Genomic DNA, 16,677 nt, shown 5'->3' on the forward strand with positions numbered 1-16,677 from the left:
TGGAGAAAGCAACTTTAAGACCGGTACACACGAGGATTGAAAACCTACATCCACACAAAATTTTGCCCACAACTACTCATATCAGCATAATTTAGTCATCAAGAAGCCCAACTAAATGTCCATCAGTTAATGGAGATACATCATGCGGTGTGTGTCCCGCAGTGCAATATCACTTAACGATGAAAAGGAATGAAATACTGACTTGTGTACAAACCTGGAAGACGGACACTTATCCACATACGTAAAAAGTCCAGAAGAGGAAAAAGCCCCATGTACAAGAGCACATTAGTCGTTATCAGGATTGGGGGCACACGGGAAGTGACTGCCTAATGGTGACAGGGTTCCTTGGCAGGGTGATAAACATGTAAAAATAGCCAGTGGTGATGAGATTGAAGAAATCATGGAACTATATGCTTTTAAAGAGTGTTGGGATTAAATTGTAACATTGTTATCATTAAATAAGTAAAGAAATGCCCTCAGGTTCATGACATATATAGATTTAAAAAAAAAAAAAAATTGAAGTAGGCAATGGCAGTGCGCAGCGTTGTAAGGATGGCGGAGCCTTGGGGGATGACAGGGACTGCAGGACACGCCCTGCCCATGCTTCGATGACCACCATCCTCACCATCCCAGAGGTGGCTCAGAGAGAAGCGGCTTCCAGGCTTCCCCTGAGATGAGCCGCTCTTTAAGCGCTCAACAATCTCCGGCATGTGACTTAATTGAACTTCAATTTCTGGAGTGTATAAATAATGAAATACGGCATTTATGTGTAGTGCTATTTACTTTGTAGCCTATTAACGCAAAACACACTGAATTATTAAAGCGAGTAATTGGTTCTTCTCAGACCCTCTTCTCTGGCGCCTCCCGCAATCTCTTCCCGGTGCTTCCAGGGAACTGACAAGCTCCCCGGGTCAGTGAGCCTGCTGCTGGGGGATCCGGGCTAGCAGAGGACGCTGGTGGAAAGCCACACTTCTTTAAAGCACAGCCCCAACTGGACTGTTGGCCGCTTCTTCCTAGGAAATGCATAAGCATCAGGGAAATGGTAGAAGAGAAACGAAAGGAGTGGAATGTGCTTGCTCAGGGCAGAATGAATGAGCAGAGCCTTCCTGTTTCCTGGAGTCTTTTGCAAGATGAGACCAGCTAGCGATTTTCACGTGGAGGTCGGCACATGAGGCCAGAGCGGCTGCTGTGGAGAGGGAGCACCTCAAGACAGCTCTGGAAGGAGAGCCAGGGGACAGCGGCTAAAGCCACCTCAAGGGTTGGCAGCAGGAGTAAAGTTCCCTGCACACCGCGGCTTTTGGAAGGCATGAGTCAACTGACAGAAAGTTTCCCCTCCGAAGCTGCGATTTGACCCCTCACTGGGAACCCAGACATGACACCAAGGACTCCGCTCGCAGTTAAATCACTTTTAATGACCTGGGGTTTGGAGTTAAATCAAGTGTCATTAATCTTTTCAGACAGACACAAAAGCTAACGTTTGCTTGAAGTCACGGTATAATATGAATGTCAGCAGCGTGCCAAAAACCTGCCATGGGGCACTTAATAAAAGTATTTGATAAATGCTTTTAATTATTAATAGAACATATTTAACTTGTTTCATGATGTCTGAAACGTGGCTGTGCTCCTAAACAAAGTCTAGGTCTAATTCACAGTAGGTGCTGGTGTCTGAAGTTGGTAACTGTGTGTGTCTGTGTGTGTGTGTGTGTGTGTGCACGCACGCGCTTTTAGATATGACACATACGTATGGCTTAAGACTAGTAAGTGTCGCAGTAAGGATTCAAATCTAGGGCGTTGGACATTGGACTTCAGAGGTTTTGTTTTGTTTTTTAAATAACACAACAGAAATTCCTCTCTCGCAGTTCTGGAGGCCAGGCATCAGCGGCCACGCTGCCCCTGCAGGCTCTGGAGAAGAATCCCTCCTCTCCTCCCCCTCACCTGCGTCCCTAGCCACTGCTACGGCCCCCTGGCTCCCTGCTGCAACGCCCCATCTCCTCCTCCACAGGGCCTTCTCCTCCATGTGTCTCTCCGTCCTCTCCTCTTCTCATGAGGACACTGGTCATTACATTCAGGGTCACCCTACCTCTAGGGGGCTTTCACCCAGAGACCCCTAACTAACTGCCTCTGCTGAGTCTTTTCTAGACCAGATCACACTCTGAGGCTGCCCTGGGGCCGAAGCCCTGATTTCACGTTATGCTGTTTGTGGAGTCACACGCAAGTGAGCAGAGAGAGGCCTCACTGGGGAGTCGAAGCCCCACCCCCCACCCCCACCCCCGCTCCTGGCCTCCCTGCGTCCCCCTCTCCAGGGCCCTTCCCAGGAGATACCTCCCCCAACCCTTCACCGTCAGCTGAGCTCATTCTCACCCGGGTTTACTTGTCCCCCTCTGACACTCTGTGGTGTGCCTGGAATGATTGCCACTTCATGGTTCTTTATGATTGCGCCTACACAGGGGAGATGCTGCTTCCCTATCTCCCTCTTCCTTTTAAATGAAGATATTATTGAGATTTCCAAGCATGAACCAGCAGGGCCAGTTGTTGACATGTGAGGGAGAAGAATTAGGTGAGGATTTCAGTTCTGCACATGGGAGTTTCTCATTTCCTAAAGATGGGCTTGAAGGAGAGACCAACTTAGAGGGAAGAAAGAGGAAAAAGGCTCTCCCCAACTCATCTCCGTCCTCTATCCAAAAAGACTTTCTGACTTTATGATAATCTATGTGCTTCTGGTTATTTTGTACATTAGACAAGTAATATATTTTTATCATAGAAAAAATCTAAAATATAGATAAGCAGAGGAGCAGACACCCATGATTCCAATTGTATAACCTCTGTTGACATTTTGGCATACCACCTTCCAGAAATCCCAGATAAATGTGTGTGTGTGTGTGTGTGTGTGTGTAAACATACGCAAGTTTAAAAAAGGTGAAATGGGATGATTTTTATAACCTGTTTATGTCCCTTACAAGTATAAATAATGTTCAATTACAAACAAAAAAAAATATTTTTTATCAGAGCTCTTCTCCAAAGGTTTCTAGGAGTATGGTTCAGATGGTCCAGACTTTGGATCTGTAGCCGAGAACAGCATGGCCATCAGCACTGTTGTTCTTCCAAGCACCCGGACTTGGTTTCAACGTCTTCGTCGACCATTTGCTGTCCATCTTGGGCAAGGCTTTAACCATCTCTAGCCCTCGACTTTCCCATCTGTGAGACCGCACATTGATTGTATGGCTGTCTGCTTCTGGTCTCAGTGGGTCTCACGGGCATCCAGAACTTTCTGACAAGAGCATCTCAATTTTCTTTTGGGGAAGCTGTGGTTCTATTCTCAGTCATGAGGTTCAGAGATGCACAGTCATCTGTCCATCACTCCCAGCTGTGACCATCAGTGAGGGCACATGCATGTGACACAACACAGGCCGTCAGAGGCAGCCCTGGGTCCCTGCCGGTGAGATTCCCCCTGAGGGCAACTGGGGGAGGAGAACCAGGCTCAGGCCTGTGGCTACTTCTCTGTGGCCAGGACCTACCTACCTGACAGCCCCGCCCACCCAGAGGAGGCCCAAGATGGAGCCCAGCTGCTCAGACATACTGGACACACCGGACTGCACCTCTGTCTCCCTCCTCACTCCAGTTTTAGGGCTGGTGAATCCCCTCATGAGGAGGTGACACAAACTGATCACCAGGGATTCCATACTCACAACTGAAAAATCCCATCTCTCTGTGGCAGTGCCTCCCTGGCCGGTGGCTCTGGAGAGCAGATGGAGTCGTGTGGTGCCAGCTTAACACAAGCCCCACACTCTCACCACCGTGAAGCATGGGTCACCGTTGCCATTATACCTGGTAATAGTTGTCATCGTTATCAGTTGGTACACCTCGAGCTGAAATCCACCAGAAGCTTTCACGTTTCTCTAGGTTTGTCCAGTTGTCCAGGACCGTGGGTCTGCAACCAGCCAAGTGAGAGCCCCACTCTGCACTCTGTCCGCTTCTAACAAGTAGCAGGCGATGGACTGGCTCTCCCCCTCCACTCGGGAAGCCAAGCCAGCTCCTGAAGGCCCAGCCATCCCTCTGGGAGAGCTGTCTGGATCTGCACCCCGCCTGGTACACACTCATCCTGCACCAGCCTTCCACCTGCATCATGGGGTTGCATCAGGAGCTCAGGAGAGAGCCGAGCTTCCACATCTCATATAGGTCACGGGTCCAGCTGTAGTCCAGTGGACGACAGGGACAGCACTCAGAGCAGAGAAGCCTCTGGGTGACGCTCCCAAGCCACCCCTGCTGCTTAGTGTACATTTTTAAGTAAGTCTTTTTTTTTTAATACTTATTTATTTATTTTTTTTTAGTTAGAGGTGGACCCAATCTTTATTTTACTTTATGTGGTGCTAAGGATTGAACCCAGCACCTCAAACATGCTAGGCGCATGTTCTACCTCTGAGCCACAACGCCGGCCCTTTTAGTGTACATTTTTATTTTTCCTCTTTGGACCTCAATTTTGCAACTCAAAAAAGGGTCATATTTTGGATTAGTGTCCTCCGGGGGCTTTTACTCAGGTAGTGCATGGATTCTGAACTGTGCAACGTGAATTTCCACTAGTAGTTTACAGTCCCTTATGTTGCTAAAAGAGACGGCCACCTTTAAACACATCAAACTCACTTTCTGCTGGCACAGAATCAAGGGTCCCAATAAAGGTGTCAAGACCAGAAACTTCTGTTTGTAGGAGCAGTTTCCAGAGCCTCACAGTCTGCACTGAATCACATGCTGGAGAGTGTTCAGGAGGGACACAAACTGACGCTGACCTTCAAGACAGTCCTCATGCGTGGTGCTGGTGGTTGCTGCTGTGACTTCTGAGGGCGTGACAATGTGTATACGCTATAAACTTCTACCTCTTCTTTTCTGGCAGTGCCTTATAGTGTGAGGTCAATTTTCTTCCAAGGAATCTCACCAGTGAGTGTGGCTGGTGAAAGCCACCACGGCCACTCTTCGCTGAACTTAGAAGAGGTACTAAAGCAGATGGTGCAAATCAAAGTTAGCCAGGATTCTTGGGTGCCATCTGACAGAATCCATGTCACGCTGGATTAAGAAAACATGGGAAGTCACTCGATCCTGGAATCTGGAAAGGCGTTGGCACCAGCCGCCCGGGTGGTCAGAGGGGCCCTGCGTGACTCCTCCACGTCCTCTCAGTGCTGACCAGCTTTCTCCGCAGGCAGAAACGCAGCTGCAGTTCCTGGGCTTCCCACCGTCTCACTTCAGTCTTTACAAACTGTCGGCTGTTGCTTTCCCTGAGGTCTGAAAGCTCGCCACGGGCTCTACTTGGGCCCAGTAGCATAGAGGCTAGGGTGCCAGTGGCCACCCAGGGCGTGGTGGTGCTCATTTCCTGCACAGCCCTGAAACCACTTCCTTCTAGGGTCTCTGTCAACAGCCCCCAGATCTTCATGTAAACGAAACCTCTGGTTCAGCAAGATGACTCTGAATACTAGTAACTGAAACCTCAACTCCAACCCAGTAACAGAGGATCCCAGACAGGGCAGACCTCAGACCTGCTGACCCTGGGCCTCTGTGGTGTCTGCAAGGACCCACCATCTCTTTCTCCCTCCACTGCCCAGAGTCAAGTCGTCATCCCAGAATGGTTCTCTCCGATCCTGGTACTGGCTGGGGCTGTTTCCTAGGTCCTATCTAGCACATGAGAGGGAGCCTCTTGTCAGTGGACTAAGTCCTTTCCCTTAGGCCGACGGCCAGCCCAGGTCATGTGACACCTGTGCACCAAGAACTTCTGTGGAGAAATGAAAGGATCGATGGCTGAGTCCTGGACACCCTACCCCTCCGGGTTCCCTCCTAAGGGTCCAGAACCCAGGATTGTCACAGGTGAAGCATCAGGCACCTTCCCGTGGTGAGACATCCCCTGGAGTGACTGAAGAGTGCTCTTAAAGTGCCAGGGCCTCTGGCTATGGTGGTACCCCCAGTCATTCCAGTGACGGAGAGGCCGAGGCAGGAGGATCACAAGTTTAGGCCAGCTGCAGCAACTTACCAGCCCTGTCTCCAAATAAAAAAGGATTGGGATGTAGCTCAGTGGTAGAGCTCCCGGGGTTCAACCCCATACTGAGAAGAATAAGAGGGAAAAGTACCAGAGCAAGATTCTTAATGTACACAATAAAAAACCAAAACCAAGCCAGAACAAAAGATATCAAGGTCGTTAGAAACAGATAAATCTGGAAACTGTCATAGCCAACTCAGGCTATGAGATAGTGACAGCTAAGTATAATATGGTCTCCTGAATAGAATCCCGCAGCCGGAAGGACATCAGGTAGAACTAAGGACATCTGAATGAACGTGGACAACATGTTGACATGAGTTCATTGGCCGTGGCCAGTGTATCCTGCAGGAACTAGACGTCAACAACGGAGGAAACTGAGTGCAAAGGAGATGGACATTCTCTGCATTTTATCAACTGTGCTATAAATGTAAAATCATCCAAAAAATCTGTTAAAAAGAACAAAACCCTTCTCTTTTTTTTTTTAAAGAGAGAGTGAGAGAGGAGAGAGAGAGAGAGAATTTTTTTAATATTTATTTTTTAGTTCTCGGCGGACACAACATCTTTGTTGGTATGTGGTGCTGAGGATCGAACCCGGGCCGCACGCATGCCAGGCGAGCGCGCTACCGCTTGAGCCACATCCCCAGCCCAAAAACCCTTCTCTTAATGTTGTCATGAAGATCCTCACTGCTCTTCTAAAAGACTATTTTGAATTTTAAATTGTGTGAAATTAAATAGTCTGAGCACAGCTCTGGGCAGGTGGGCGCAGGGCAGCTGGGTGCTGCGCGGGTCCATTAGTTCACTGCACAAGCATTTGCTGAGCACCTCCTCTGAGGTCATGTCTTCCTGGGTGCCAGTGAAGCAGCGATGAGTGAGACAGGAAGTGCACGTGGAGCGGGAGGAGAAAATACCATACAATATCCAGATAACGCAGAGTGTGGTCAACGACAAAACCCCGGCCAGGGTGAGGGAGCAGAGAACGCAGGAAAGGGCTGAGATTCCTTGGGCACCTGGGAGGACGCATTGAGGAGGAATCATTTGCACGTGGACCTGACCACGCCAGGATGTGGGGGTCACGGAGAGTGGGCGAGTGGGGAGTGGTGGGGATGAGGCCAGAGAGCTCAGCAGGGCTGAGGTCAGGCAGGGCTCAAACAGCACTGAAAAACTCAATCACATTCCCCGCATGATAGAAGCTGGTCATCGCAGGGCTTCAGCCAGTGAAGGGCCTTGCTCTGGCCACTCATTTAAGATCACCTCTGCAGCTGTATGGAAATGTCGCACTGGGGGCATGAGAACAGAGCCACGCAAACCAGAGTAGGTGGCAACAGTGGCCAAGTAGGAGAGGACACTGGCTAGCCACCCTGAAGGGGCAGAAGTGCTGGGCTGGAGCATGCACCTAAGGAAGACTTCCTGACTGGGGGGGCGAGGGGACGAGAGGACCAATCATGGACCAGTCGACAAAAACGGGGGCTCTTCACGGAAACATCGCCCGTATCTGCTGAGACCTTTTTTCAGGCTTGAACTCCCTGAGAAGATTTAGCTCAGAGACCAAAGGGCACTGCAGGAAACTGTGCCTCTTGATGAGCAAGGGTGCCCACTTCCTCCCATGGGCCAGCTGGCGCAGCCGCCAACTGGTACCTAACGTGTTTCTGGGTTGTCTGCTCTTGCCCCAAACCCTGGAGGGATAGCAATACCACTCACCATTGTACAGTGATGCCTGGCAAATGGACATATTTGCTGAGCCACTATGGAACACATGGACAGAGGGGACACCGCGGGGCCTAGAGGTGGCGGGAGCTTCCCTGGGAATCTATTCTTCAAGTGAGAGCAGCAATGTCCAAACCAATGCAGAGGAACAAGAATAAATTTCAGGAGCGGGTTGGAGTTGAGCAATCAGTGAGAGCTCTGGGCGGGAGCCAATAAATAAGAAACTGATTTTGCAAGAGCTAGCACAAAGGGCCACGCAACTGGCAGAGGTGGGATTTTGCTGCTCAGCTTGATGACCTCATCCCAGGACCACAAATGTGAGAGCTGGAAGGGATCTGAGGAAACTTTTGGAAGCATTTGCTCATTTGACAGAGGAAGGAAATAAGGTGTGATGGCTTCCGACCAGGACCCAATTTGCTGGGTTCCATTTGTCATATTCTTTCTTTTTCTTGTACCGGGGGTTGAACTCAGGGGCACTCGACCACTGAGCCACCTCCCCAGCCCTATTTTGTATTTTATTTAGGGACAGGTTCTCACTGAGTTGCTTAGCGCCTTGCTTTTGCTGAGGCTGCCTTTGAACTCAAGATCCTCCTGCCTTAGCCTGCCAAGCCACTTGGATGACAGGCACGCACCACGGTGCCTGGTCATATTCTTTTTTATACTATGCTGATTACCAGTTAAATTAAACTTCTTTTTTCATATACAGGCTCAGAGAGGAGTTTTCAGAAGTCAGGTGCAAAGATTAGTCTTCGAAAGTCTAAAATCTATTCCTAAGTAAAATTCTCATTTTAGAATTCAGTTCCATCAAAAAGAAAGAAAGAAAAAAAAAACCTCTTAATAAACATTTCCTCTTCTCCTTCATTGAAAATGAGGCCCCTACAATGGTTCCTTTTTTGACATGGCTGCCAGGAAGCTTAAAGCTAAATTTAACACTTAATCCTCCTAATTATAGTGATCTCAGTTTTTACAAACAGCACTTACCCTCTTTTTAATGATTTTTTTCTTTAAATTTTTTTCCAATAGTCTTATTGTCTGTGTGTCTTTTACTATATATTGTCTCAAATCCTTTTTTGGAAGTCAGCCAGGTATAAATCACCAATAACCAAAACAGAAGGAAGGTTCTGTTTCTCTTGGGCACCAGGACTGCTACATTCAGTGTGGTGTCCATTTTCAGATACCGCCCTTGACCCTGACCCTGCCTCCCACTTTCGTATTTATAGAGAAGGAGGCCACCGCAGGATAGATGCACACAAATGAACGGTTATAAAATTGTAGGGTCGGCTTGCTAACTAGGCAAGTCCTTGGAAACTTCGAAATGAAAACAAGATGTGGTAGGAGAGGGCTGTTTCCTGTGCTGACGTGGCAGAACTTCACCAGCGAGGGACCTGGAGAGGCCAGGCAGTCCCGGCACGCATGGTCGGCAGGTGGTGGGCTGGGTCGCTCCCAGCTCCAGGCCTTCTGCTTCTGCAGCCACAAGCCTGACCTCCCGGGCCAGAGAAATGAGATCACGTAGCCTCCCTCTCTTCTGGATTCTGGCCACAGAAGGAGATTAAAGCACTCGTTTTCTGAAACCATGAGGCTTTCTCTTCCCTCCCTAAATGAAATTCCTCCTAAACCACAAAAATTTAACCCAGGCAAAATTAGGAAAGCAATAAAGGAGTCCATACAGATGTTTGTCCTCCTGCTCCTCCTGCTTCAGAATCTTCTGTGATAGTTTCTGTTGAGGTAGCAAAAAAACAGAAACAAAAAGAACAATAAATAAGTCCTGGAAAATGGCAGCTGTTTATGCCTTTGAGCCTGAGACTTCCTGTGGCTTTTTGTTTTTTAGTCTTTCCCAAGTTCGTAAATTCCGTTCTTTATTCCTGTGGTGTTGGGCCTGATTTCCATGATCATCTAAGAGATATGTTCACAAGAAAAATGGCTTCAAGGGTGCAGCTGCTCAGGGAAATGCTCCTTCCCCACAGCATCCATTTGGATTCCGTTCATGATCTCCTCCTAGTCAGAGCCAATTTGTTCAGAGAGAGACAAGAAGATGCTGCCCCAATGTTCCCAACACCTTGAAGAATGAGACAGTTCAAAAAGCTATGGCGTTTCTTCAGAAAAATCTCAATAAAACCATGAGTCGCAGGGCAGACTGTTGTATGACATCACTACAGCAGGCAAGAGCTCGCCTTGCACCCAGGTTGCCTGGATCCTTATCCCACCTACCTCCTGTTACCCAGGAGCCCTGGACAAAGTGTGATGTGACACTTCCCTACCTTTAAAATGGGGATAAAACTAATGCTCACATCATAGAGCAGGTTCTTCCACTTTGATGTGTTTCAAAAAGAAAGCATGTGAAAGCACACACTATTGGCTCCACTCCCTTTGCTTCTGACTCTGTAAGGGCTGGGCTGGAGCCTGAGAATCTGCGTTTTAACATGTCTTCAGATGACACTGATGTCCTTGGTCTCCAAGTTTGAGAGAGGTTGGGGTGTGGAGGTAGACCGCTGGCCTAGTACTCGGGGGCCCTGGGTTGAATTCCCAGCACCTCCCCAAAAGGCTTGATCCACTCTCAGTGGGCTATGCACAGACTACACAGTTACACATGTCATTTTGATACTGCACATAGCTGTTCGAAGTGGTGTCAGTTTTTATTGTCTTACAAGGTGTCTCAAACTCAGACCCAAATGCAATCGAGAAAATCCTATCCAGTTCCTAATAGAAATACCCTTATTTTAAAGAACTGGGAGGTTCCGAACTTGCGAAGTGTAGATACTTTAAAAGTGATTCCAGGATCAAGGGCTTCCCAGTCGGGCGCCCATCTGTACACTTGGGAGGCAGAAGCGAAACAAAAGCTGACACAGCTACTTTTTGAGGTTTCGTATCTTCGGAGTTACAGTAAAAGCGCCAAACAGACTTAGTCATTATGGTCAAGAAGAATTCTTCAACTCGTTTCAAGTAATTAAGGAGCCCAGCAAATGCGGACGTTGCAAGGGCAGCTGGAACAGCAGAGGACACAGCCGCACAGGCGGGATCGTTCCACAGCTCCCCACAACAAAGGGAACGACCCAACCCCCGACCTGCGGGCTTCCGGCAGCCCTAACGCAGAGACCAAGGCTCCACGAAAAGGCTCCACGAAAAGCCGGCGTTTTTGACTTGGAATCGATGTCTGGAAAGAGGACATCGATAAAGCCCCTGGTTAAGATGCTTTCCTGGCCGGGCCCCTGGACGTTCTGGAGCCCCGCCTGGCTCCCGGCGCCACGCACTCCTGCCCGCGGGAGCAGACTTCGCACCCCCCGGCGCTCGGAGCGCCTCTCGGTTCTGAGCACCGGCTCTCGCGGCCCGAGGAAGGGGCCGGCGCTGGAGAACAGCTCGCTTCTCCACACCAGCAGACCTGAGTTCGGGATAAATGCTCCAGCGAAACGTGAGAACGAGATCAGGCGTTTTTGCCTCTAGATGACTTTTTGAAAATTAAACAAAGGGCGTATATTTGCAAGAATGAAAAAAAAGAAAGAAAGAAAAAGAAGACAAACCCCCGCTTTGCCCTGACCGTTTAAAAATGCAATACACAAACCACTTTCCCTAACACTTCTTGTAAAAGGTACGTCACTGCCAGCCCGGAGCTGCTCCTTCATTGGCAGAGAGGGACCGAGAGGGACAGGCAGCGCGCGGGGGAACTTGGAGTCTGATCCTCTAGACCAGAGCCTCCCTTAGACTTGGCGCGGGTGGAGGCGGCGAGACACCGGTCCCCAGATGGGATTCTGGGGCTGCCACGACTCACCTCGCCAACTTGTCCAGGCTGCCGGCGCCCCGGCGGCCGGCTCCGGGACGCGGACGCGGGGGCCTGCGCCTCGGAGCGCGCGGGCGGGCCCCCGGGAGGGCGCGGGACCCCGGCGGGCGCGCGGGAAGCGGCGCAGGGTGGCGCTGCGGGGCGGACGCGGGGTGCCGGGGCGGTGCGGGGGGCTCGGAGCGGCCGGCGCGCAGGGACAGCAGCGCCAGCAGCAGCGCGGCCAGCGCGAGCAGGAGCAGCGCCGCCGCCTTGCTGCGGAGCTTCATGGTGCGGTGCGGCCCCTCTGCGCATCGCGGCGTGCCCCGCGGCAGCGGCGGGGGACGAGCGCTGCGCCGCCGCGGCCGCCTCCAGTGCCCGCCGGCCAGGGACTGGGGTCTAGTAGGGCGGCGGGTGCCGGGGGCGCCGGAGGAGGAGAGCGGCGAGGAGGAGGCGCGAGGGCTCCAGGAGGAGCGGCCCTCGCCTACCGTACTGTGTGGAGTAGCCGCCCGCGGTCCGCCCACCCCAGCCGCCGGGCGCTGGAACTTCAGGTAGTGCCGGCTACACATCACCCCATTCATCCACCCACTTGGTCATCTGCCATCCACTCGCTTATTCACTTACCTCCCGTTCCCGCCACTCTTCCATCTGATTCGCTGTCGCCACGATGATTCCCCCGTTGATTCATTTATCCCATGCATTTCCCACCCAGCCGCGCATCTGCTGGGGGGGGGGGGGGAACAACCCTGTCCGGTCTGCCCGGCACACGGCTCTGCACACGGTGCTGCCCAATACGTATGTTGGGCAAAAGCACTCTAGATCCGCATACAGAAAGGATAGAATGAATTTCAATGTCTAGATTTAAAATCGGACACTGTCACTACTGGCTTGGTGATCCTGAGCCATCTGCAGAACTCTCTTAAGCCTTAATTTCCTTGAATGCAGAATGAGAATGATATGCTGCTCACTACAGAGGCATTCTGTGGATAGATACCAAACCAAATAATACATTCAAAGGAACTAGCACAGTGTCTGGCTCACAGTAAGTGCCCACTAACAGTTCCCCGTGATCATTAGTACAAGAAAACATAGTTTATCTTATAGACGTAAGGGCGAATTTTATATTCTTTCATAGCTTTGAGATGAACAACTCCACGACTCAGTGTGCCAGGCATAGTAGCGCACCCTGTAATCCCAGCCACTCCAGAGGCTGAGGAAGGAGGATGGCAAGTTCAAAGCCAGCCTCAGGAACTTAGGCCCTAGCAACTTAGTGAGACTCTGTCTCAGAATAATAAAAGCAAAAAGGGATGGGAATATTTCTCCCTCTGCAATCTGGACACCTGTAGCTATCCAGTTACTCAGGCCAGAAATTAGGTGGGAACCCTTCTCTTCCATTACCTCCCAGAGTAGTGATGTTCTGTTGCATAACAAAGGATTCCACAGATGCTAAGAGGTAAAGCATCCCTGGTTAAATCCATCCCCATTTCCCTCCCTTATCTACCTATCTATAGAATATATTCATTCTTTGGAGACTTTAACAGCCACAATCACCAGGTCAAGGTCAGGATTTCCTACCTATTCTTCCAGGGCCTCCTGAGTTACAGATTGGAAACATCTGCACACATCCTCCCATTATTCTGCAAGAACTGACAGCAGCTGTCTATTGACTCTCCTTGCAGCACAGTCACAGAAGAAAGAACACTCGTTATAACAATGTTCCTAAGTGTCCACAAGGTTCTAAGTTGCCTTGTTAATCATCTCAAATTCAATTATATTCTGAATTTTTCTCATAATAGCTTCTTATCTTAATTCTTTGGGAACCCATTGCATTCACATGCCTAGGAGTAAGAACATTTAATAAACTGAACCCTCAAGCAGGCATCTAGGAAATGGCAGGAGCAAGCTCAAAATATGGGTGGCAGATGTTGCTGGTGAGCAAACATAAATGATGCACTGGTTCTCAATGGAGCCGGGAGAGGGGAGGTGGCACCCACCGCAGAGCATATGGAATAAGAGGGAGGATGTCTTGGATGGACATGATAGCCGCAGGTTCTGTAGCACATTGCTAACCCTACTGCGGTTTCCAGCACACAGCAGCACAAACAAAAATTTGCCATGGGTCAAGGGCCAATATGGAGACCCTGTTGAGAGAGGCTGGGCCAGGACAAGACCTGCTGTTCAGACCTTTCAATTTACAAATGCCACATTGTTTTGATATACGGCCCAGTGAACAGGAATCCCGTAAATGTGCCTTGCCACCTCTTCCTTCTTCAAGGCCATATGAAAGCCCAGCAAGTAAATCTAACACTTGATGGTAGCCAGGGCTTCAAACCTGAGTAGGATCCAAGACAGTCAGACTGAACCAAACAGAGGACTGGGTTTTCTTAAATCCCACTGAAAGTAAAAAGAAAGGCCTGATTTACCTCCAGCCCCCAAGGCCAACCCATGTTTTGGAATCACTACTCTGGGAGAAAACCTCAATCTCTAGTGTCATGGAAAAGCAGTCCAGACTCCCAGAGCCATGGCCCACCCAGTGTCTCAGCCAGGTGTTAGGGACACAAAATCAACATACTACTCCAAAGCCTAGTGGCTAAAGATAACACACATATAAGCGCATGGTTCCTGGGATCAGGATTCCACCTTGGCTGGGTCCTCTGCTCCCCCAGCCCCCACAAGCTGCCCTCAAGGTATGGGCCAGGTCTGTGGTCTCCTCTGAAAGCTCAGTGTGGAACCACTGGTTTCCAGACTCATTCCTATGGCTGCTGGAAGACCCAGGTTCTCTCAGGCCATTGGCATGAGGGCCTCAGTGCTTTGCTGGCTGCTGGCCAGAGGCCACCTTCCGTTCCTTGCCAGGGGCCCTCCCTTGCAAGACAAGCACACAGGAAGAGCCAGAGCGACAGAGCTGGAGAGATGGAAGTAGTGGTCTTTCTCAGCTTCACCTCACGAGTGGCAGACCATGGCTTTGCCGCTGGTTAGAACCAGACCATGCTCAGGGAGGGAATCCCACGGGGCTCAAGGACCAGATGTCGGGTCACTGGAAGCCATTCTAGAAGGTACTGCTCACCTCCCATATCCAGCAAAAGTCCAAGTTCTGTCACATCTACCTCTAAAACGTAGCTGCCACCTGTGCAGAGACGTTCACAGAAATCGGTAGCAAGGTAGGAAAACCTAAACTGAACTGACAAATCGCTGGAGGCTCCATGTGGGTGTCTTTGAGAATTAGAATGCCCAGGGGCCCTGGTCTTAAGGGGTGCCACACTTTGTGAGGTTGCCTCCAGGGGCTCTCCCAGGTTCACACACTGTTGGAGTCTACCTTTGGCCGGGTGCTCAAAGGAACCATTTGGGAACACATCAGGCCTTCCTAACAAGGCCCCTTCACAAGAAGCTTTTATTAGATCTTAAAAAAAAAAAAAAAAAAAAAAAACAAGAAACTAATTTATTGGGGTTTATCATAGCCCAACCACCCGGGGAAGAAAAATGCCCGATTTCAGGCCTTTCTAGTCGTCTTATGGGCACAGACCACTGGAACACTGAGACCTATCACAGGACTGGGGAAGGCTTCCTCTCCCCACAGCTTATCCCTCCTGGGATGGCATGTTGGGTTTTCTTAAATCCCCTTCCTGGGACGGCATGTTGGGTATTCAAGGACAAGTTACAAGGTGTACTAGAAGCAGAAAACAGAGTTTGAAAAGTCAGCGTGTGCACTAGATCCAGACTGACATGCCACTGACATGGGGAATTGAAAACAGCTGTGATTACTAGGCTCTAAAGAAAAAACCAGCAAGCAGAGATGCTCAGGTAAGCCAAGAGGCGGAAACTAGAGCCAGGATTAGAAAGAGACGCTAGAGGTCAAAAATACCTCTTTAATGTGCTTGTTAACAGACGAACGTCCCCCTCGAAAGACTGTGAGCTGGAGGATAGACGAATAGAATCTTCTAAAACAAAAAGTTGAAGAGAGAAAAACAGGTGGAACAGAAGATCCAAGAACAGAATACCCAAGGGACAACTGCAAAGTCTAACATGTATAACGGCGATATCAGAAAAAGAGAAATACATACAAGAAATAGTTGAGGCAATGACTAAGAGTTTTCCCCAAGTTAATGTCAGACACTAAACCACAGAACCCAGGAGCTCAGAGGACACCCCGCAGGTAAATGTGAAAGCAGAAGCAACAAAGTCACACTAGGCATGTCACCTGTGAGTGGAAGTCAAGGGCAGGAAGAAGTCTTGCAGGAAGACAGAGGGAAAGGACACCTCAGCTATGAGGAAGAGCAGAGATGAGCACTGGATCTGGCTCCTCAGAAATGATGCCGGCGAGAAGAGGACGGGGAACATTGAAAATGCGGAGCTTGCCTAAAGCCAACAGCAGGCTCTGCCTTGTCTCTGTCCTTTTGAACGGTGAACCAGCGAGTGACGGTGACTGTGCAGTCGGCAGCCCGTGAGGCCGTCTGCCACCGCACCCAAACTGCCCTGCACCCCCTCCCTCAGCCCCATCAGCCAATCCAAAGGGTTCAGAGCAAGCAGAGGAAGGTCAGGCTCCTGTCCACTGGATCCTTGCAGATCCTCTCCCTGGATCCCCAGGGGAACGTGCCTTGGGTCCACCCTTGGCCGGGTGCCCAAAGTACGATTTCTGTTCTCAAATAAATGTTTCCTCTGCTCATACTGCAGCCTGGTTCCTCTCCAGGTGGCAGTGTGAGGAGAGAGGACAAAACACCTGCCTAGAACTCTGTATCCCACTAACTGGTCCTCTACTAGTGGAGGAATAAAGACTTTCTTAAATAAAAAGTGAGGTTATTTGTTGCTTCTAGATTCGCCTCACAAGAAAAATTTTTAAAATGCTTCAGGGAGAAGGAAAGTGATATAATTCAGAACCTTAAAGAAGGGAAGTGGATAAATGAAGGTGAGATAAACATTTTTGTTCTTCTTATTCTTGATCTGACAGAAATAATTCAAAATGGTATTGATGGTAACAATGTATTTGGTGATTAAAGCTCAAGTGAAATAACAGCAATAGTACAAAGGGAAGGAGGAAAGTTAGCAAGAATATTTTGCTATCAAAAGATACTTGCGACCCGGCGGCCTAAACATGGACGTGCACCCGAGGAACTTCCGGATCCAGGGCCTAAACATGGACGTGCACCCGAGGAACTTCCAGATCCGGGGCCTAAACATGGATGTGCACCTGAGGAACTTCCGGATCCAGGGCCTA

General features: G+C 49.8%; 1 protein-coding gene across 4 annotated transcripts in view; it reads right to left on the reverse strand.

Moving 5' to 3' along the window:
* Gxylt2 (glucoside xylosyltransferase 2) overlaps positions 1 to 12,064 on the reverse strand; it is a 57,308-nt gene extending 45,244 nt beyond the window's left edge. For all 4 annotated transcript variants that reach the window (XM_078033586.1, XM_078033585.1, XM_078033583.1 and 1 more), the window contains exon 1: positions 11,484 to 12,064. In XM_078033586.1, the coding sequence (XP_077889712.1) occupies positions 11,484 to 12,049 (566 nt within the window). In that variant the 5' untranslated portion in view covers positions 12,050 to 12,064. The remainder of the gene's footprint in view (positions 1 to 11,483) is intronic.
* Positions 12,065 to 16,677: the final 4,613 nt, after the last annotated feature.

The sequence above is a fragment of the Ictidomys tridecemlineatus genome, chromosome 16 (assembly GCF_052094955.1).
Source record: "Ictidomys tridecemlineatus isolate mIctTri1 chromosome 16, mIctTri1.hap1, whole genome shotgun sequence".
Taxonomy (NCBI): Eukaryota; Metazoa; Chordata; class Mammalia; order Rodentia; family Sciuridae; genus Ictidomys; species Ictidomys tridecemlineatus.